Below are 21,733 nucleotides of genomic sequence, written 5' to 3'. Positions count from 1 at the left end.
CTTTCACACTTCATCAAAATCTTCCCCATAAAAAACCTTTAAAAATTTGAAGAAAACAAAAAGGCGGTCCACATCCGTTGTCTTCTCTCGAAGTTATTTTGATTGGAAAATAAAAGCCGTGACTAAATGATGCGTCGTATATCACATGACTTTCAAATCGATTGAAAAAATAAATATCTACTTTGAATAGATTTTTCTTGGTGTGTTTATTAAAATATTTTGTTACAACGGGTTCGACTCCCACTCATGGGAATCCATTATGTTCATTTCCTCCCTCTAGGTACAAGAGATACATTTTTTACTTATAATAATTTACTTATAATAAATGAAATCAGCTTCAAGCTGTATCCGCTCACAACAGGGTAGGCAGAAGGAACCTAGAGTTAAGACACTCCGTTCCCCATTTTTATAATAAATACTTTAAAGTAATTCATTTGATCATATTTTTAAAGAGTTGTATAAGAATGTTAGTTTATACTAAATTAACCGGAAAAAGACACTACTAGCGACCTCCAAGTAGGTAATTATATCAAAAATAACTAGTGTCCATAAACATAAAAAAACTAAAAAAAACGGTATTATATAACAGCAGCGATTATGAAATTTCAGTTTTTTTCATACAATTTAGGTCAAGCGTGCCTGTCATATGCGGGTATTTCTAAAAAAAAATATCAATTTTCAATACTAAAGTTACTAAGTATAGTAATCTTTAGAAGATTAACTAAAGCCAATATCTAAATGAAATATGATTTTTCCATACAATTTTGTATTCTATTCCTCTACGTTAGTGCTGATTTGAGTTAGATAATTAAATTCTTATTTGAATGTAAGAACGAACGGCCCTTTTATAATGTATGGATCTATTACGTTTTGTCCCGCGTTGTTCTCGTGGGCCACTTCACAGGGTGTTTACAAAAAAAAACTATCGAAATTAATTCATTTCAATGATGTTCTACGTTTACGCGAATCAATGAAAAGAACTTAGAACGCGAAAAGTGAGAGAATTTAACACAATAAATAATAAATATGTATATAACTAATATCTTGTAAGAAAAATAAATTAAATAATGAAAATATGAAAAAAATATATAAACCTATTTTGTTAATAAATGTGGGTTTGAGTCACGTTAGGTTAAATAATTAATCATATAGGTAATATATCCAGTATATAAAATAACATTTTACGATTTTTTTTCCATTTTTGGAACGAAGTTCCTTACGGCAGGCTTGGAAGGGATAGGGATTTCGCTGCGTGACCGAACTGAAAAAAATGTGATAGTAAAACCGTAAGAAAAATGCGTGGAATAAAACCGTTAAATGAGACGTGCGCAGGCGCGACAGTCGCATACACAGACGAGTAGTGTATAATACCTTTCTCTTTCTCCCTCTTTCTTTTCGTTCTCTCATCATTTTTTTGCATGATTGTGTGTTATTGTTGTTTTTTTATTTTAAGTAATTTATTATTTCCTAAAATACTGAATTTCCTAAATACTTTCTTGTACTTAAATAAAAACTAATAAGCAAAATTTAAGAGAAAAATCAAGAAAGCCTACATAAAATTGAGCACGACTTTTTTTGCAATTTGTGTCGATTCTACATTAGCCGAAGGAACTTCGTTCCTACCTTGTGTCCCACGACACCACATTTAATTTTTTCATTTTACCCATTTCGAAACACCCTGTACAATACAGTAGTAGGTTCAATCAACGCTAACGCTGAATCACGCTAATTCGTTTCGCCCTCTGTCCATTGGAGTTTTTGTGGTTCAGATAGCGTAGCTTAACACTTTCAACTAGAACATATTATTAAGTAATTGAGAAAAAATATTCTTTCCAATATGTTTTGAAAGTTGACTGACTTGACTGACTTCGATATCACATATTATATTGAATGGGAGTTGGGAGTGCCGATTGAAAAATAATTAACTCATTTTTAGAGTTCCGTAGGCTAAAATTGGGTGGATGTTGTTATTGATATGATTTAACAAGTGTCAGCAGTTTGGGCGGACATTAGAGAACGAAATTAAGAGAGTTTGGACACTAGGTTGTCTTTAAATATCCTGAAAGAAAACTGGTTGTGGAGTATTGTTGTTTAGCTTTAAATATGGGTGAAATGTATTAAGAATTAGACCGTTTTGGCACAGGAGCACAAGCGTGTCACTGACTGTGAACGCGACAGCGTTAAATTCCGCAACTCAACACGTGATGATTGCATTGAATTTAAGTTTCCCTATCTAACCCCCCTTCCTCCACCCTTACTAACTATTACTAAGTATCGTGACCTGGGCTTTAGCCTATTTATCTATTTTATTAATAATATACAATAATAAAACTGTCCATAATTATATTTTTTATTAATAATTGACAAAAGATTGTCGACAACGACACCGTTATTGAAAAAAAAACGAATATAAATAAGAAATAGAATCAAAAAAACATCGTCAATTTGTGTCTGCGGTCTCTGTAATGCTGGTGCAGGTGTTTTTCAATCGAAATGCAATTTTGTATTGAATTTTCTTATTATTATAAGGAATTTGTGATCTTTGGGCAAAAAATATGTTTTTATTGAGTAAAATTGTAACTTTTAATGATATTGATGATATTTTATATATTAGATATAATTATGGTGATAGGCCATCTGGTTCAGTGAGGCGAGCAAGATAGTTTTGGGTTCTATTCTCACTCGGGGATGATAGTATTTAAAATGAAACTATTTTTATTGTTTATTAAACAGAGCCCTATACTATGCTTCATACTGTATCCCGCACACAGCAGGATAGGCAAAGGGAACCTATTCAATTCGGAAAGCCAAATCCTATACTATGTTAATAATATTTTTATTAGGAAATAAGCACTTTTTTTTGTTATAAATTATTATTTAAGTCTAATTTTTCTTCCAATATAATTCATTCACAAATAAACTAACTAACTAACTAACTAAATGCGCAATCGCTACGTATATAAAAAAATATAAAATTAGACTAGAAACAAAAAGTTTAATTTGCTTGTTACTCATACATTTACATTTTTATTGCCGTCATTGTCGTTTTCGCTGACAATAACTTGGAATGCGGTATCGTGACGACATCTGGCCTTAGTAATAAAATAAAAAAAAAAATTACTTCACGCTGTATCCCGTAGCAGGTTAGACAGAGGGAACCTAGTGTTAAGATACTCCGTTCCCCTTTCTGCCGAATTTTGAAGGCACTGCGTGTTGCGTGGCGGAATTCAACGCCGCGCTTTTGCCCGACACTAATGAATATATAAATAAATATTTAGTTTCCTCGAGTGGGGATCGAACCCACAACCAGTCGCGTTTACAGTCAAATTTTCTGCTCCTATGCCAAGACTGGCCTCTAAAATAATAAATTTTATAATCCATTATTTCAGTACTTTCGTGCTCTTTTGTGATGTAAAATCTAAAAGTTTTTCAAATTTTGAAGTTTTTGCTTAAAAATATATAATAATTTCTATTTTACGATACGTTTGCGGTTATTGCCCGTTTTCGTGATGACGTGATTTGCATTCTATAGCAATATTTGAGATAAAAATAAATTGCAAATATCTAGATTTTTGGTTTTATATTAAAAAAATCGAACTATAGAAACGAATTCCAGAAACTCAACACTGTCTTAAAAAATGGACAGAAATTGACAAACTATCTGGTAGTGTCTTAACACTTAATTCCCTCTGCCTATCTCGCTGTAAGCGGCGTGGAAAAACAATTAATCACTTATATCAAAGAATATTTGCAATATTCCAGCTATTTTCGATGAAAATATAATATAAATACCAATTCTAAATGATCTATACATCTATCAATCAAGTAAAACCAGTATTAACAGGAGAAGTCTCCCGAAAATGACATATTATTTCCCCTTTTACCTCATCAACGGACTTTTGTACTGACCCCTGTTGTTTTAATTCTTTATTTTAGGGTTGAATTGGTAGTAGTTGGGGTGGGGTGAGGGCTATCGACGATTCATTATGGTGCATCATCGAGAGATTTCTTTGGAAATGTCTAGCTTAGAAGTTTATAAGAAAAAGATTTAGAATATAGTATGAATTTATGTATATTTTAAGTATTAATTATTAATTTTTAATAATGAAATTTTATTATTATAACCTCTTCATCCAGCACCCAGCAGAATAGTCAGAGGGAGCCTAGTGTTCACTCCGTTCTACATTTTCTGTCAAATTCTGGAGGGATTGCGTGTTGAGGGGCGGAACCCAACGCCACGCTTTGGCTCGACAGCCCAGCTCTTTAAGCTAGATTAAGTATCTATATCTCTGGAAATCTAAAAAAAAATAAACTCCATAGATATTTGGTATGTAAATGGCGGAAATAAACTTAAAATGGCTTAAAAATTTCTTCTTTTCAAATTGAAATATATAATTTAGAATGTTTCAAATTACAGATCAAATAAAAGGCAATCGCATTGCACCTAAACTGCATGTTTCCATATAAAATGGAGTAAAAATTCACTCCGTCACCGCCCCCCTCACCCCCGCCCCCACCCCCGGCGCAATCAGGCATCCCTTCTGTCGATTATAGCAAATAACTATTATTGACTTCCTTCTACTTTCAATTGGCAGAATTCACCCTGTCGGTCTCTTTTGTATTGCTAATTTTAGGTAATGCTAGTTTTAGTCTACTTGGAGATTTCTAAGGTAGTTTATGGTTATTTTTAAGATATTTGTATTTGTGTGATTGTATCATAAATGTTTTGTTAAGGAAGGAACCTGAAGGGTTTTCATATATTTTATGGAACCTAGCCAAAGGTCAAATTGATCTTACAAGACACAAATAATACCCTATGATACCTATTAAATAATTAAACATACCCTAAAATAAGATTCCAATTCTGTACTTAGGCATATGTTAACCACGAGGGATTCTTTTTTTACTATTAAAAAAAAAACTCTGGCTAAACAACAAAAATTGATCGTCCCAACGATGACAACAGACGATTTATAACGAAAATACCATTATTATTCGTCAATTATACCCAAAATCCTGACCAAAAGTGCCCAAAACTAACCCCGGGATAGCTATTTTATATAATATTATCCATCCCGGATAATTTTCCCCATCACAAACGTATCCAGGGCAAATCCCGGCTATTGCATTTATGAATGAAACAATTTTCCAGTTTCGTTACAATTTCGACAGGCAATTTGCTAAGCGGTCGACGGCCATTAGTCATGCTCGTATCGACGCGTCGAGTAGATTGTCCATTTTTTTTGTCCACTATCTATTTTGTGCCCACTAGGGTGTTCCATGGATGTGAATGGTGATTTTTTTTGGACAGTCAGGGTTTGTTGTTTAATGTCCTTATATTAATACATTAATTTAACACAAGTAGTTACATGTGTTAAAGTAAATTTCTTTTCAGAACATATTTTCATATAATAATTTAAGCTCTATTATTTTGGGTTAAATTTTTTTTTTTAATGGAAATGTATGGTCTTGTTGTAAATTTTAATCGAAATATACAGGGTGGAAGAGGCAGCGCTTCTTTTATTGAAACTGCATATAGGGTAATATATTTCAAACCCACACCTAAGAAATTAAACAAGGTACCTCAACAGTTTGGACATAGGATTTTTTCACGATTTATATCCATACCTGTATTTCGTGTGACGCACACATACGTGTGCGACGTTTCCGATTTGACAGGTAAGTGTGTGCGTGCCTATATTATACTTTACAAATGACGTTTTATTTTAAAACGATTATTTTATTATTTATTTTGTTTGAAAAAATAACTTTTTCATTTTTGGGAATTATTTTTTTTCCGAATTATATTAAGCTTTTATAGAGTAGTTAAAACTGTGGTTTCATTTAAAGTGGCGCTGACAATTCCACCCTGTATAGAAACACTGAAAATACTTTAAAAACATGAGTATTTTGCGAACTGGCTTACCTAAAACCGTATTTTGTCTATCCCGGACCTAAAAATATCTTTATTAGTATTATTAGAAATATATCCTAAATAGGTAATATTTAGTAAGACACTTGCCATCTATGATAATGTTGGCAAAAGAATTAAAATATTTAATCATATACCTTTTAGTGTTACCTTTTCTTGCTTCACGCTATATCCCGCACATAGCAGGGTAGGCAGAGGGTACTTGGGGACCTAGTGTTGATACACTCCCGTTCCCCACTTTCCGCCGATTTTTGGAGGCATTCTGTGCTGATTAACGGAAATTACAGTTACATTTACTAATAATAATTAGATTTTACACAAAAGATAGGTTAAAATTGATAATAATATAATTTAGTCATTATTCACAGTCATAAAAGAGAAGTGACGAAAAAATTGATTTGTATATTGCAGAAAAAACCTTCTGTCGAGAATATTTCATTAAATAAGGTGACGTTCGAAATTGTTTCTTTTACCGGTCTAGATTTTTTGCACTGTGTGAATCTGGAACCTAATTCTGGTGAAGAAAACCTTGGGAGATTGGTTATTTATTCATTTTTGTAGAATATTTTTATTTCATTTTTGTATCTGGCTTTTTAATTATGATTTTATATTTTTTACTGCGGATGTCATGTGAAGTTGAAAAGAGATTGTGGTTTTAGATGAAAAAGTATGGTAAAAACGTTATTGCGGACTTACAGAGGTGGCTACGAAAATTAATATTTACACAAAATCAAATAAATATCCGTGACCGTTTACTTTTCCAGTAAAAAGTAAATAAATTCAATAAAAGCTTTGAAATTGTGATGATATTTTTAAAAATAATTTTCAATATTTTTTAGTATCTTTGTTAATAAAGAAATAATTATTTATTTACTTTTGCTTCTATAAACCTGTTACAGCCGGTGTTTATTTACATCAGTAAGGTAAATTACTGTGTTGTTTATTGTAAGATTTAATCTTACTCGTTTTTACTTTAGTTTGATATTGCATCCAGATTTGGCAGAGGGAAGTGTTGAGACATTCCGTTCCTCACATTTTTCTCGAGACATTGAAAAAAAAATCATCCTCTCAAACAGGAATAGAACCCACGACTGTCACGCTTACAGTAAAACGGTGGACGGAAAATGAGGAACAGTGTTGTACGAGGAACACCAGGTCTTCGATCAGCCACACTGCTGTTATAATTATGTTGGTATAAATGTACATTTAATTATTATTACAAATTAAAATCAATTTTCAAACAAATAGAAACACCCCCCCTATTGCTATTGCTATTCCTCTCGTGTTTCAAAGGAAAATTGTATATGACGTGATTATTAAAGACCATCTAAGGAGCGGCAATTTGGACAATCCGAATCCATGGTCCCATAGGACTGACCATTTAGATTTATTTGTACGTTTAGCTTTAGAAGTATTATTGATATTGGTGGTAATAGATACGAATTTTCTTGTTTTTTTTTGTTGTATTTTTTTGTATGTATTCTTAGAATTTAGGACTAGAGACAGTAAAAGTGTTGGTTGTAGATTTCTTTGGTAAAATAAAAAAATGTGGCGTTAAACTCTGCAGGCAATCTCTAGAATTCAGATGGGAAGTGAAGAACGGAGCTAGGCGCCGTTTAAGCTAAAAAAATATAAATATTTATCCTTTACATATTATTACGTTAATTGCGTTATTATGTTGTAAATCGTAATAAAATGTATCGTAGTATGACAAATATATTTTAACAATTTCTCTTTTCTTTGTAATTATTAATTTAATTTAATTATTTAATATTTAGTTTATAAAAAGAAGATATTGAAGTTATATATTTTTTTACTTAACCGCGAGCTCTAAACAAAAGCTGACAGAACGTTAGCCCGCACCCGTAAATTCCACGTTTTACAGATAAAAAATTATCTAGATTAACCTTGTAATAAATGCTCAACAAACGTACTTATAATAACTGTATTTATTTAAATTAACTTCGTTTAAGCAAGTTAACTTAATATACTTAGTGGGATAGCGTATGAATGTAATCGCGGTGGTGGTGGGTTCGGTTTCCACTTGAACGAATGAATTATTTTCTTTTCTATTTGATCATTTTTATACGGTTCTTGGCACTGATTCAACAAAACGTTGAAGAAAAAAAAACGAAAATTAAATGGGGGAGAACGAACTAAAACTGCCCAGAACTAAGTTCTACAACTCTAATTTAAGAAAGTAGTGTTAAGGCACTCCGTTCCAACAACGCCTAGTCCGAGACTTCGTGTGTGGAGTGATAGAACTCAACCCCACAATTTATCTTGTTGTCAGAAGGAAGATAAAAATAATACTTATATTCATGAATTACTTAAAGGAAGAATCGAATCCACTGCTATCTGCAAATAAGTAAATAAGATTAAATTGCAATATTTATATTAGGCCTATCCTTATATAGTATTCGATTAAACTAAGAATTGCCACTATAAATATGTTAAAGTTTCAACAATTTGTGCTTAGTAACGACAGCTTTTACGTCGGAAGCTTTCGCCGAGTCATATTAAGCTCATCTCGAGGACCGGTGTCCCGTGAGACGCCTTCCGCTTGTTGAGGATATACTTTAGATCTAGCTGTTTTTGATAATGGTATTATTTTTCGCTATTAATATTTACATATAATGATTTTTTTCGCTTCACGTTGTATCCCGCATATAGCAGGATAGGCAGAGGAAATCTGAGAACTCTGGAGGCATTGCGTGTTGAATGGCGGACCTGAACGCCGCAATACATATAATTATAATCATCAGCAATTGTATAGACATCAATGCCTTTGAATTTTGGCGTAAAATAGGTTGAATAAAAGGATTTTAATGGAAATGGAGCGATTTAACACTAAGTTCCCAGGTTCAGGCATTTAGAGAGAAATTAAAGAAAAAAAAAGGAAAACAAAAAAGTATCAAGATTAATCTTTTGCACTACACGCCTAAGCCAAAGGTGACGAAATGGTCAGCGTGACCTTTGCTTCGACACGCATATTTTAGATCAGGCGAAGTATTTACTATCTTTTGACATTACATTAAAATAGTTTTTTAACTATAAAATATAAAAACTTTTATTAATAATGAATAATAATTTTAAATAAATAAACTCTATTAAACAATTAATGCCTAAAAATACTAAAGGCGCTAATAAAATATATTAAAATAGTATCGAAAACGAAAATAATAATTATTGAAGCTAAGTACATTACAGACCACATGACTCACTATGAGTCTCTACAAATTCTATTATTCCTATATTATTAGCTTCAATGATAGAAACACTAAAATTTTATGCAATTATTATAATAATAATCACGATTCATAATCAATACAATCAAATATGGCGTCTATTATTACAGCGATTGTGAGATAAATAAATAAAACAATCAGCTTCACGCTGTATCCCGCACACAGCAGGATAGACAGAGAGAAGCTAGTGTCAAACACAGAAACACTCCGTTCCCCGCTTTTCGCTGAAAGCCTTTGCCTCGACGACGCCAGAGCGAAGAAATGAAATATATATAACTTTAAATATTTAATTTCCTCGAGTGGGAATCGAACCCGCAACCTGTAGCGCCAGGCCCTTGCACCATGGCTGACATCACGATTGTATCTAATAGGAATAATCGCCAGCTATATCAATAATAGCCGTAATAAGATGACATTTTCATTTCCGACGTCAAATACGAGAACCCCTATTTATGGACGAATAAATATTAGTTAATATGTGTTGGTTATATTTGTGTATAATATTAGTTCGTAGATAGTTGTTATAATTAAGTTATTAATATCTATATTAATATTATAAATTACTTTTGTATTGGATTACGTTATTATTTTCGATGTATTTCACTATGCTTGCGGTCAGAGTTACCTCAGACATTCTGTCTACGTGAAGTCGCAGGAAAAGGCTAGTCTTATGTAATTGAGAAGTTAGTCTTAGATATAGGTATATTCTCGTTATAAGATGGTACTATATATTTTTAACTTCTTATGGTTGCTAAGGCTAGCCTAGATTTTTAATTTTTTTTTAATGTCTTCTACCAAGAAAAGTAAAAAATAATAATAAAATTAAATGCAATAAAATTTTCGTAACACATTTTCTTAAAAACTTCTAAACAAAATTTTCCTAAGAACTTCTAGCACAGGAATTCCTTTATAGTTCTTACATTTGAATTTTCTCCAAGTGACCGTTGGCTCTAAGGGCCCCGGGGACTTACCGGTTGACTAAATTCCAGGGGGTTCCCTTTTAAAGAAAGCCAGCGAACCCTCAGTATGGGGTGTGAATTTCTTTTTGAAAAGTTTCACTCCGTTTAACTCTATTACGCCCACTACTTTGTATCGCATTTTTCACATCGGAATCCTATTTTTCTTTGGAAAAAGAGTTGAATAATAGAAATTCTTTTGCATCGACGTCATTTGTTGACATCGAGCGATTGATGGCGATTTATTTGCGATCCGTGTATGTAAAATAATGAATTTATGGCTTAATATCCTTTTGTTTTTAATAGCTCTATGCATACAACCAGGTTCCCCACCTGGGAACCTTGTATTAAAATACTCTGTTTCATACGTTTGCTTTCCACAGTCTACTTAAGAAATTTGTAGGTATTGCGTCTTGAGTAGCGGAGCTAAACGCCGTGTTTTGCCTTGAAGACAATCATTCGTGTCTCCGAGGAGAATCGAAATTATATATAGTATCAGTAGCTGGCTCTGTTCCGCTGCACCACGACGACCTCTATATGAAAATATTAAATATTTCCTTTAACAATGACTCATATCAATTACGCATCTCGAATGAATGACAAATACCTAGCTACTCCCTATTTAGTTCAAACAGAAACTTTAACATGAAATTAAAAAATAAAATTAATAATAAATTAATTTATAATATATAATTTAATTACTTTATGCTATATCCCGCATACATATAACAGATAGACAGGGGAACCAAAATCTTTAATAGCGCCACTAAACCTAAATAAGACAAAAATAATAATTTATTTCATCAAGCGAGAATCGAACCCACATTTGCCGCTACATTATAACAGCCTAATTATATTTAAAGCTTTATATTTAAATGGTCTGTATTTGAAGTGGTTAATACCTTCTCAAAGCAGCTTCTCTCGCTATAGAAACATGAAAAGAAATTTTGACAATATGACATACTATTATATCTCTTATATTCGAGTGGCTCATTTTTCGTCGCCACTTGTTGCTGACAATGACGTGTCATTAATGTCGGCTACCGGTAAGAGGTTATTGTGACGATTTGGGGTTGCCATATTTTGGATAATAATTTATGATTTTATTCTATTATAAATTTTTAAGCCTTAGTGGGGCATTGAGAGGGTCTAACTGTAAACGCGATGGTGGTGGTGGGTTTGAATCCCGCTTGAAAAACGAATCCCATATATTTAGGTTATTTTCACTAGAAATTTAGGTAGAGAATGGAGTGTCTTAACGCTAGAATCCATGTGCCTATCCTGCTAATTGTAATTTTTTAAATTTTCCTCGTTTAAATTCAAGAAAAGAAACTCTTAAATTTTGTATTAAAACATATCCCTTTTTTTGGATTTGAACTGACAACGTTCACATGCGCTCAGGATATATTAATAGATTCAAAACTACTTGTTAAATACTTTAAGTCGCGATTTCGCTAACAAATGATAACTTTATACTCAAATAAACCCGTTTCCCATGAATTACAACTATCAATAAACACAAGAACCACAACAAAGAAAACCAATGTTTGGATTTATATCTATTGAGGCATAAAGTACTCAAAGGTTCCCAGGGGTCCCCAAAAATTGTACAATCGCATATACCCCATTTAAACTGTTAATCGAAGTGTCGACTTGACGATCCTCTCTGTGTGTCGGTTTATATTCATCTATATAAAAGTAATAGACCATTAGCTAGCTTTAATCTTTTACTACCTGATAACTTAATCTGTGGTTTAAAGTTAAAGTGTGATTTTTTTTATTGTAAGTAACTGTTAACGCTTTAAAAAATGGGTTTTGTTATTTATCTGAATCTCTCTCTCTCTCTCTCTCTCTCTGTGAATGTAAATTATACATACATGATATATGCTTCTAGCCCGGTTTTGTCTGTTTATTCGTTTTGCATTTTTTTTTGTTCTAATTATTGTTTGAGACGCAACGGATGTTCAGGTAGAACGGGTTCAGGTCTATTCAAGGGCATGAAATATTTGATACTTTTTTCCTCGCTCTGGTAATGAGGCTAAGTGTGGCGTTGAGTTCCGCAGTGACTTTAAAAAAACTTTTTTGAATTATTCATATTTTGAAAATTATCTAGATTATTATAACCAATTCTACACTTCAGCATAAACAAATGGATAATATAAGAAAATCGAACCCACGACCTTTAGCCTAATAACTACAAATAATATACGCAATTAGATATAATTTGCAACTACCGTCAATTGTACTATCGCGCTGACAGTCGTACAAATTGCGTCAACGATTAGAACTCCAGTACCCAAATGCAATCATAGCGGGCTGTCATCCACTCATCCCCAGGGTATACTAATTCTCAGCGAGGCACAACTCAATTTGTCCGAGCACATTAGCCTTAACTACCGGGACACGGTTGCGTCGGGCCTTTTATTACCGGGTTCGATTTCTGCCCGACTATTTCAATTTGCACTATTTTTTTTTATAAGTCGGATATTCCTTATATTTCCTTGATATAGGGTTCTTGTTTGAAATAAGTTTTGAGTTAGGATGTTTTTCGTTGGACTATCTCCAATCAACGCTGACCGCTGTGTTGGTTGTTTGGTTATGTATTTTGGGCTTTATGCAGTTAGGTTTAAGGTTTAGTTTTGTTTGGTGTTTGTGTTGTTTTATATTTTAGGGGGGGTCAAGGCGTTAGTAGCGTATTGTGGGTTTGATTCCCAGGTGTACACGGCGTCGGGACACGTACGCGTACACTTAAAGACAGCCACTTCTAAGATGAAGGGAGTTCCGTCATAAAAATTGGACGAAAAGAAAAACATTGAAGTGGACTTAGTATTGAGTAGAATTTATAGGGAAACAAATGGAAGTGAAATAGAAATGGTATAATGTTTTTTTTTATTATTATGTTTAATGGAAAAATATACAATCTATTTCTTATTATTATTAATGTTTAATAATATATAACTTATTTTAATAATAATACCTAGCTCATTAGATTTTTTTAATACGATTTTAGGGATCTCATTTTATTAACTCTGTTCCATCATTTTCTCACAATTTATGGTGTAATCATAGAGAAGTTACATCATCATCAACGACAACTTCCAATGAAAGCAACAGTTCTCTAATAAAATTAATAGGATTGGCAGAGGGAACCTGGAAGTACTTAACCTAGTGTTAAATAACGTTAGATACTTTCAATCCCCACTTTCCGCTGAATTCTAGAAGCATTACATTAACACCGCTTATTAACTTAATCGATTCTATTTATTTCAATATTGAAATCGATTTCGAATTTCACCGAATTTACCATATAAAAGATTAGTGTTGCTAATCCCAAAATAGCTTAGAATATTACTTAAAAGCCAGGGGCGGTGTACCCTCGGTCAGCGGAAAGTTATTTTAAACAATTTAATGCTGTATTGGGTCAAAAGTGACCCTCGAGAAACATTAAATCAGGCTCGAAGGGCCGGTTGTTCTATACTTAAACCGTTTTGTACTATTATCGGCAAATTTGATCTGATATCTTTTAAATGGTATATATGGATTTCCTTTATATTTTAAAGTTATTAGTCCCAAAGCTGTAGTTCTCTTGTGATAAGACAGTGATAAGACGTTTTTGAAATCGAGCAATGTACCTACCTATTCTTAATGTTCTTATATGTAATAGAAAGGTATATATAATAATTTTTGTTAGGTACTAGGTACGCTCTTCGATTTACGAGCTCGTTAGCTTCACGCTCGAATTCGATTCGATTCGCTCTTTTTTTCATAGAATACAAAATTAGATTATATTTCAAAATTATATTTATATAAAATTTAATTTTAAAATACCATGAAAATTAAATAATTTTCGACGTTTTTATCGTAGTCGCCAACAACTATTATACAACGTACCAAGTAAAACAGCACAACTACAATCGATCTTCGTTCTGGTGTCGAGGCAAAGCGTGGCGTTGAGTTACGCCACTGAATAATCTCTGTAGAATCCGTTGGGAAATGGGGAACGGAGTGTCTTACCACTGTGTTCCCTCTATTCTTACGGGATAAGGTGTAAAGCTAACAAAAAAAAACATTTCCTTCTAACGACAACAAACATTTTCGAATGACCTTACTCAGGTGACAATAAAGTTTTGGTCTCCAGGGATGGCAGTAATCGGGCCCGATCGTAAACTAGACCCATCAGAGGATCGCTTACTCCGCACCTTCGGTTGAGCACCCCTGCCCGTAAACTTAGCTTCTTAATGTTGGATTACTTTACTGTCATTATCGTGTTTTTTTTTGTTGTTTAACGCTCTTTCCCGTATATAGCAAGGATTTCAGGTGTAACCTAGTGTAACCTAGTGCATATTGAATGGAAGAGTTCAATGCCACGCTTTACTTGTAAATAGGTAAAATGAAAATATTAAATAAATTAATTCTCCCGCTAAGGAATGAAACTCACAACCATCGCTTTTAAAGCCACCAGCTCTGCCACTGTGCCATATATATACCCTAGCTATATATCATTAAATAACTATCTTTACAACTAGAGACAAATGGGTATTTTTACAAAAGATTACAATTAAAATATAAATGTAGGATAATTCCGTTTTGTAATTAGCGCGCCAACTATTGAATAAACATTAAATGATGCAACCGCTAATTTGATTAATGACATAAGGAAGATAGAGGCCAGTCGTGGCGCAGGGGCCCAAGGATGTGACTGTAGACGCTGTTTGTGGGTTCTATGCCCACTCGAGGAAATAAATATTTAATATGTTTATATTTTCACTCTGGTGTTGATGCAAACGCGGCGTTGTGTATCGCCACTCAACAGGCAATGCCTTCAGAATTCGGCGGAGAGTGGAGAGCAAAGTGTCCTAACTCGGCCTACCTTGAAAAAAAAAAACAAATATAGACAAAATGGGACAATAGCTCATGACTATTCTAGTAACACCATTAAAAAGCCAAGAATTAGACCTATTTATAAGGTTTAAATTAAAAACTAAAAACTTATACATATATTTCTATATATTATATTCTATCTATCTATATAGATTATTTTACGTGAAAAACAAACAATCTTCATATAAATACAGTGTTTATGATCATGTAAGAAATATTTTCTGCATCTTTAACATAATCGTATTTTATTGTTTCTTGCCGCTACTTTACCTATAGATAGATTTATTACTATAAAAATAATAATAGCACATGTTTAAAAATATAGCTAGGTATATGTGCATACATTAACATCTATTTTAATAATTAATATAAACAACGAAAACAATACTATGTTTAAGTGCATAAATGCCGTAATCTATTTACTTGTGGCATCATTGCAAAGGAATTCTAGTTTTAGGTTCAAAACTGATATAATAAAAAGATTGTACCTTTGAGGTCATTTGTCGTGCCTTCGAGGAAATTAAATATTTAATATTTTCATATTCTTGCTTACTCTGGTAACGAGGCAAACCGTGGCGTTCACTTCCGCCACTCAACACGCAACGCGTCCAGACTTCGGTGGCAAGTAGGGAAAGATAGTGTCTCAATGAAAACGCAGTGTATTAACACTAGTTTCCCAGGTTCTATCTGCCTAACCTGCTAATTAAAAATCACGGTATTGAAGTGTTTTAGTCAAGTAAGATTATATATAGAGTATCCCACAGCTAAAATATATTTCTTTTATTCAAATGGAAAGCAAGCTTTAAGCTTGCTTAGAAGCAAGCCTAATATAGTTTGATGAAAATTACTGAACGTGTCATGAATCTCGTATAATAAAAAATAATAAGATATTAATAATAACATTTGATATCGAAACAAAAATTATAAAAAAAATAAACATAATATAATTGTGATATTACCAACATATTTGTCATAAATTACTCAAAAATATACCAAATATTTAAAATAAAGTAATTAACATTATTAACAAAACACATAACTATTTAATTTCAACATTAACCAACTTAAACAATAAACATTTATGTATATTAAGTAAAATTAAGTAAAATAATTTAATTTTCCATACAAATACCCACCTCCAAGCCGTATCACCGGTTCTCAGCCTTATTAAAACAAACTCATTAGCGACCCCGCCCGTGGGAGGGGCGCGGTAACACCCACCTGTCTGTTTATACAATTTTTTTAACCGACTTCTGTAAGAAAAGGAGGTTATCAATTCGACTGTATGTTTTTTTTTAACGACCTCTTGTAGAACGCATGTATAGTGTATTATATTATTTTAGATATTTTTATTAATATTAGAAATCGTTATTATTAGATGTAGATTCGTTTTAGTTTTTATTAAAATACTATTGATAGCATTTAAGTTAACTTTTTTATATATAGCGGCGTTGAAATCCACCATTTAACACTCAAAATCTCGAAAATTGAACGGAGAGTTGGGAACGGAGTGTCTTGACACTATATACCTTAGGGTATACCCTACTCCACTACTCTACATTACAGCAAGAAGTTAAAAGATTCTTTAAATAAAAAGATTCCTACATACAGTTTAAATAATAACAAAATTAATATTAAAACAAACAGTACCGTAGTTTGATAAAAAATACGTTCAAAAACAACTTACCCGTAATTTACACCAGAAAAAATAATTTAATCTCTCTTTACAGTATCCTGGAGCTACGGAAAGAGAAAAGCCGAGATGCTGCAAGGTCCAGACGAGGCAAAGAGAACTATGAGTTTTACGAATTAGCTAAAATGCTACCTCTACCAGCCGCCATAACGAGCCAGCTGGACAAAGCGTCCATAATAAGGCTGACGATAAGCTACCTCAAATTACGTGACTTCTCAGGACATGGGGACCCGCCATGGAGCCGTGATCCTCCACCGACCAGTAAAGCTTTGAAAGGTAGGACTTTTTAAATAAATGAATCTAAATATATAATAAAATTGTAACTGATTGATGTCTGTACAGGGAAAGTGTATAAAAAAGAAACTGGACTTTAGCTTTGTTCATTTAATTGTTTTTTTTAGGACAATTTCTTTTTGTTACTAATATTTCTGGGGTAGGCACGGCCAACCCGCCCACCATCATTCTATGCCAATGGTACTTAGACAAATTTACAAATAATATAACTTTAAATATTTTTTTTACCTGGATGTACCAAATCTTAAAAGCATAAATTAAATAACTTTACAATGGTGTAATACATATTGTGACGTCATATCTTCTCGTCAGATAAAGTTTTTCTCTTGAATTTTGTAATTTATCTACCTAAGAAATGAAAATATTAAATATTTCATTTCCTCGAATGGCAATCGAACCCGGAACCTGTCGTGTAAATAACATGTAATAAATAAATTTAAACAAAAATTATAACCATAAAAGGACAATATTGGGTTCCTCCTAAAACACAACCCTCCAGAACTATTCAAAATGAGTGAGTGAGTTTAAAATAACTGGGAGGGTTCCCAAATCTGATTTGCCTTCGTCAAGTCATTGTCGGCACTAACTGCGTTACGTACAGACAGCTTAATAAGATTTCGATTGTACAAGAACGTCATTATTATGGTTTGAGTTATTTTATTATTTAATATATATAGTGAATTAACAATTATTTAGTAATAAAAAATATATTTTTTTTAATAATCTTAATTCTTTTTTAACCGACTTCAGTAAAACAGGGAAGTTATCAATTCAATTGTATTTTTTATTTTATTTTTTTGTTATATTTGTTATCTCAGAACTTTTGACTGGGTGAACCGATAATTTAATAAATATGTATATAAATTAAAAGTAGACAATATATTATGCAATATTTTACTAAAATAATTTTATAGTTAATACACATATGGAATATTACTAAAATTGTAATTATTTTTGGAAAAAAATGACATAAAAATACCTACTAACTTTTGCAAAATTTCGATTAAGTTAATAGAAAAAAACTACGAGTCATATTTCCAAGCGCAGCATACCTCGATTCCCACTCAGAAGAGTGAATTATTAGTTTAATATGTTCATTTCTTTGCTCTGACACCAATGCAAAAGCGTGGCGTTGTGTTCCACCACTAAAGACCTAAAAGCTCGAAAATTCGGCGGAAAGTGGGCAACGCAGTGCCTTAACACTAGTTCCCCTCTGCCTACCCCGCTATATGCGGGAAACAGCGTGAAGCCTAAAAAAATAGTTAAATTCTCAAAACTTACGCTGTATCTGTCAAACCTTCTCCTATTAACAACAATAAAAATTAAAGATTTAACACTATCAAATCTACGGTGCATTAGTTCACATGTACCATAAAGAAATGCACAATAACACAATTCCCTATAAAAAGTAAAGCTGACAAAATCACAAACACTGTGAACTGAAGCGTGCACGCAAATAAAGACGCCTTGGGGACCCTGATTCACCACGAAACCTCAAATAAATAAATTACCTATACTATATTCTATACTATAAGATATAGGGAAAAAATACAAACGTTTGTTTTACTGTGCAAACGTGACGCATGCCTTGGTTATGGCTGATTGTAGACTGTTGAATACGATTTTCTTGTTATACTAGGTGTTTTTAGTGGTTTCGGTTGCTTTAAATTTTTTTTAGGGTAAAAAATGTTAAGTTTTTTTAGGGTAGGAAATGGGATGTCCAATTTTAGGTCAAATTTCAGAATCTTGTTGAGTGGAGGTACTAATAAAGTTATTACTAACTGTAGGTTCTTTTAAAAAATTGTTTCTTTTTAGTCTCCGACTATTATTTTTTTTATTATTATATTAAAAGCTTAAGGACTTTTGGTTTAAAACAAGATAAGAATATATCGTCAAAACAAAAATGAAATATGATACATTTATCAAAACTAATAATTAAAAAATTGTTCATACACTAGCTATATCATACATACTATTTAAATTATAACGTAGAAAATCTACTTAAATAATATTTAAAAAACTTAGAAAACTCACAAAAAAAACTCTAAAATTTAAATTTACAAAGTTAAAATTACACACAAATTTCAGTACAAGCGACTCGTAACAAGTGTACCAACACACCGCCCCCCCAAATCCAATTTCAACCCCTAATGCGGTTAATGCGACCGCCGACCGAATCACTACATACGCCACTGTCATTTTAACTCAATTTTCAAACCCACCTATAGTCTATAACGGTATTAAAATAAAAATATTCTATTCGACAATAAAACATGGGTATTTAGGGGTGTCAAAATTGTATGGCGAATGCTTATGGGGCTATAGACAATATGATCACGTATGCAATAAAGCGTATTTGGGAAAAGTACTCAGTTTTGTAAGGTGTTTTTGTGTGATTTATTCCTTTTTTTTACTCGACTATGGCGAATCGAAAAGGAGAGTTATGACTTTGTAGAAAGAAATATATAGGCTACAGCTTATATTAATCATGAAAATAAATAACAGATAGTATATTTATTAATCACTTTCAATAAAAATATTAATACTATGGGAAGATAACAATAAAAAGTAGGTATAGTATGGCACTGTGCTGTCATATACTAATCCTATAACTTAAAAATTTTACCTTAAGAATAAAGGAAAAAAGTTATCTTCAGTAGTTAGAGTAGTGTTCAGTAGAAATATGTTTAAAAAGTATTAATAAATGACGCAATAAATTATGATCATATTACATTGTCATATTACTTTTCGTAATCAGTGTACTATTTTAAAGTTTATTAAAATAAGCCTTCCTTAGCGGTCGGGAAAAAATAAAATAAATATAAAGAAAATAAATTTTATTTTCCTCGATTAAATCTCGTTTCTTCGTCTCTCCGCACAGAAATCTTAACCAAAATATTAACAATAATTCAGATAACAGGATTACCATACTTAAACGTCTGTCAACATCCAAATTGTAAAGGACACCTTCAATAAAACATCTAATTATGCAGGACCCGCCCTTCGCAATTTGCTTCGTGGATTTTTAATTTAATCAATTAACAATCAGTGCAAACGATATACTACTTGTTAGTGTTGCTTATTTGTCGTACGTGACTTGACTCGTTTTATTCAAATTTTAGGGGTACATTTGACGATTTCGTCTGGCCTATTTAATTGGGCACCTCTTGTGGCTTTGGGAATTAGTAGCAGAGCACATTGCACCGCATCTATAATGATATTATTGTTAATGAAACGAATTTGTGTTGGATTTGTGTTACAATTTGCGTATTTAAAATGAGAATTTCGTTCTTTTAGGGCAGGATTTGTGTAGGGTAAATTCTGTTGGTAGATTTTTTGCAGATGGTAGTTTTTATTGTGTATTATTGAGTTGTTATATAAAATAGGAAATTCCTATGATAATTTATCTAAGAAAATAATTCTATTACATACTGACGTATTGATCTTGTGATAAGTACTAACAAGAAACCTATTCACGTACATACGAGTACATTTGATATTTATTTAAGATTTATAACCAAAATATAGAGAAAATAGGCATTCTCTATCTCAACGGAATCTTAACGTCTAAAGTATATGAAATGCAATATTTCTCAATACAATAAGGAGACAGCGATAAATTCGACAAATTAACTTGGCGGTAAACATGTGTTTTGTTCCCCATATTGCCGGTGGTGGCAGCACGTTTGATTTATGGCAGAAGGGTGTTGGCGCTCGTGGCGTTCGGACGTATGTTAACAAGCTTTTGGATACATTGTTTGTGTTTCTTGTTGAAATGAATGATTTATTATGAATGTGAAGTATTAATAAGCATATTTGAATTTCCTTTCTAGAAAAAGTTTAAGTAATAGTATACTAATTTCATTTTCATAAAAATAAGAAACTAGTTAGATTTTTGTTTAGTTGCTTTGTTTGTATTTAATATTTTAAAATGACTCTACACTCATGCATACATACATAGCTTCACGCTTTATCCCTAGCGGGGTAGTCAGAGTGCATCAGAGAATGGAGTGCCAAATGCTACGGTCTCTACATACTTCTTTCGCCTCGTCCACTGTCATCAACCTCTTCATATATGCCCTCCGCGGGATCCTCATGCTTTTTACATGACCTTCCTCCAGTATTTTTGTTACTGTGTTTTCGAAGGTCAACCGAGGTCTCTACACTCTTTCATAAATATTACACAAATAATTCTCTTTGGATCTAAAAAAATTGAAAAAATAACTTTTTGTTTATATAATATATCATTATTTATAATAATATTAAAGTACAAGAAAAATTGACCAACCCACTATAACTCTGCTTCCTAATACACGACTATCGTAAATCACAACACGGCACATCTGCCAACGAAATAGAAAAATAACAATAAATAAGGGAAAACGACGACGACTCGATTTCATATTGGATTTTCACAATTTTTTTCTTATTCTTCATTTTGTATTATTCTTTTTAATAGTTATGTTCGTTTACGTATTTTTTTATTTAATTAAATTAATAATTATTAGTATCGAATGTGTAATAAAGTTAATGTGAATGTAATATAATTTTTTCTTAATGCCCTCTTTGATGTCAACGTAAAGTTGTTGCTAATGAATGATAATAAAAATAAAAATTAAAAATCGGCTGCTGCTTAGGTGCTTCGTTTGATGTTTTGGTATTTTTGTTATCATAATGTTGATAGAGTAATATTTTTTTTCCCTATACTCCTTTATACATAGAAAATTTG

General features: G+C 32.3%; 1 protein-coding gene across 3 annotated transcripts in view; it reads left to right on the top strand.

Annotated features, from left to right (window-relative positions):
- Positions 1–21,733, top strand: part of trh (PAS domain-containing protein trachealess) — a 155,073-nt gene that overhangs the window by 102,022 nt on the left and 31,318 nt on the right. For all 3 annotated transcript variants that reach the window (XM_085190084.1, XM_085190083.1, XM_085190085.1), the window contains one exon: positions 16,748–16,986. In XM_085190084.1, the coding sequence (XP_085046210.1) occupies positions 16,748–16,986 (239 nt within the window). The remainder of the gene's footprint in view (positions 1–16,747; positions 16,987–21,733) is intronic.

The sequence above is a fragment of the Heliconius melpomene genome, chromosome 9 (genome assembly GCF_056956725.1).
Source record: "Heliconius melpomene rosina isolate 202511_hmr_F chromosome 9, ASM5695672v1, whole genome shotgun sequence".
In the NCBI taxonomy this organism is placed as follows: domain Eukaryota; kingdom Metazoa; phylum Arthropoda; class Insecta; order Lepidoptera; family Nymphalidae; genus Heliconius; species Heliconius melpomene.
This window is presented reverse-complemented; position numbering and strand designations above follow the sequence as displayed.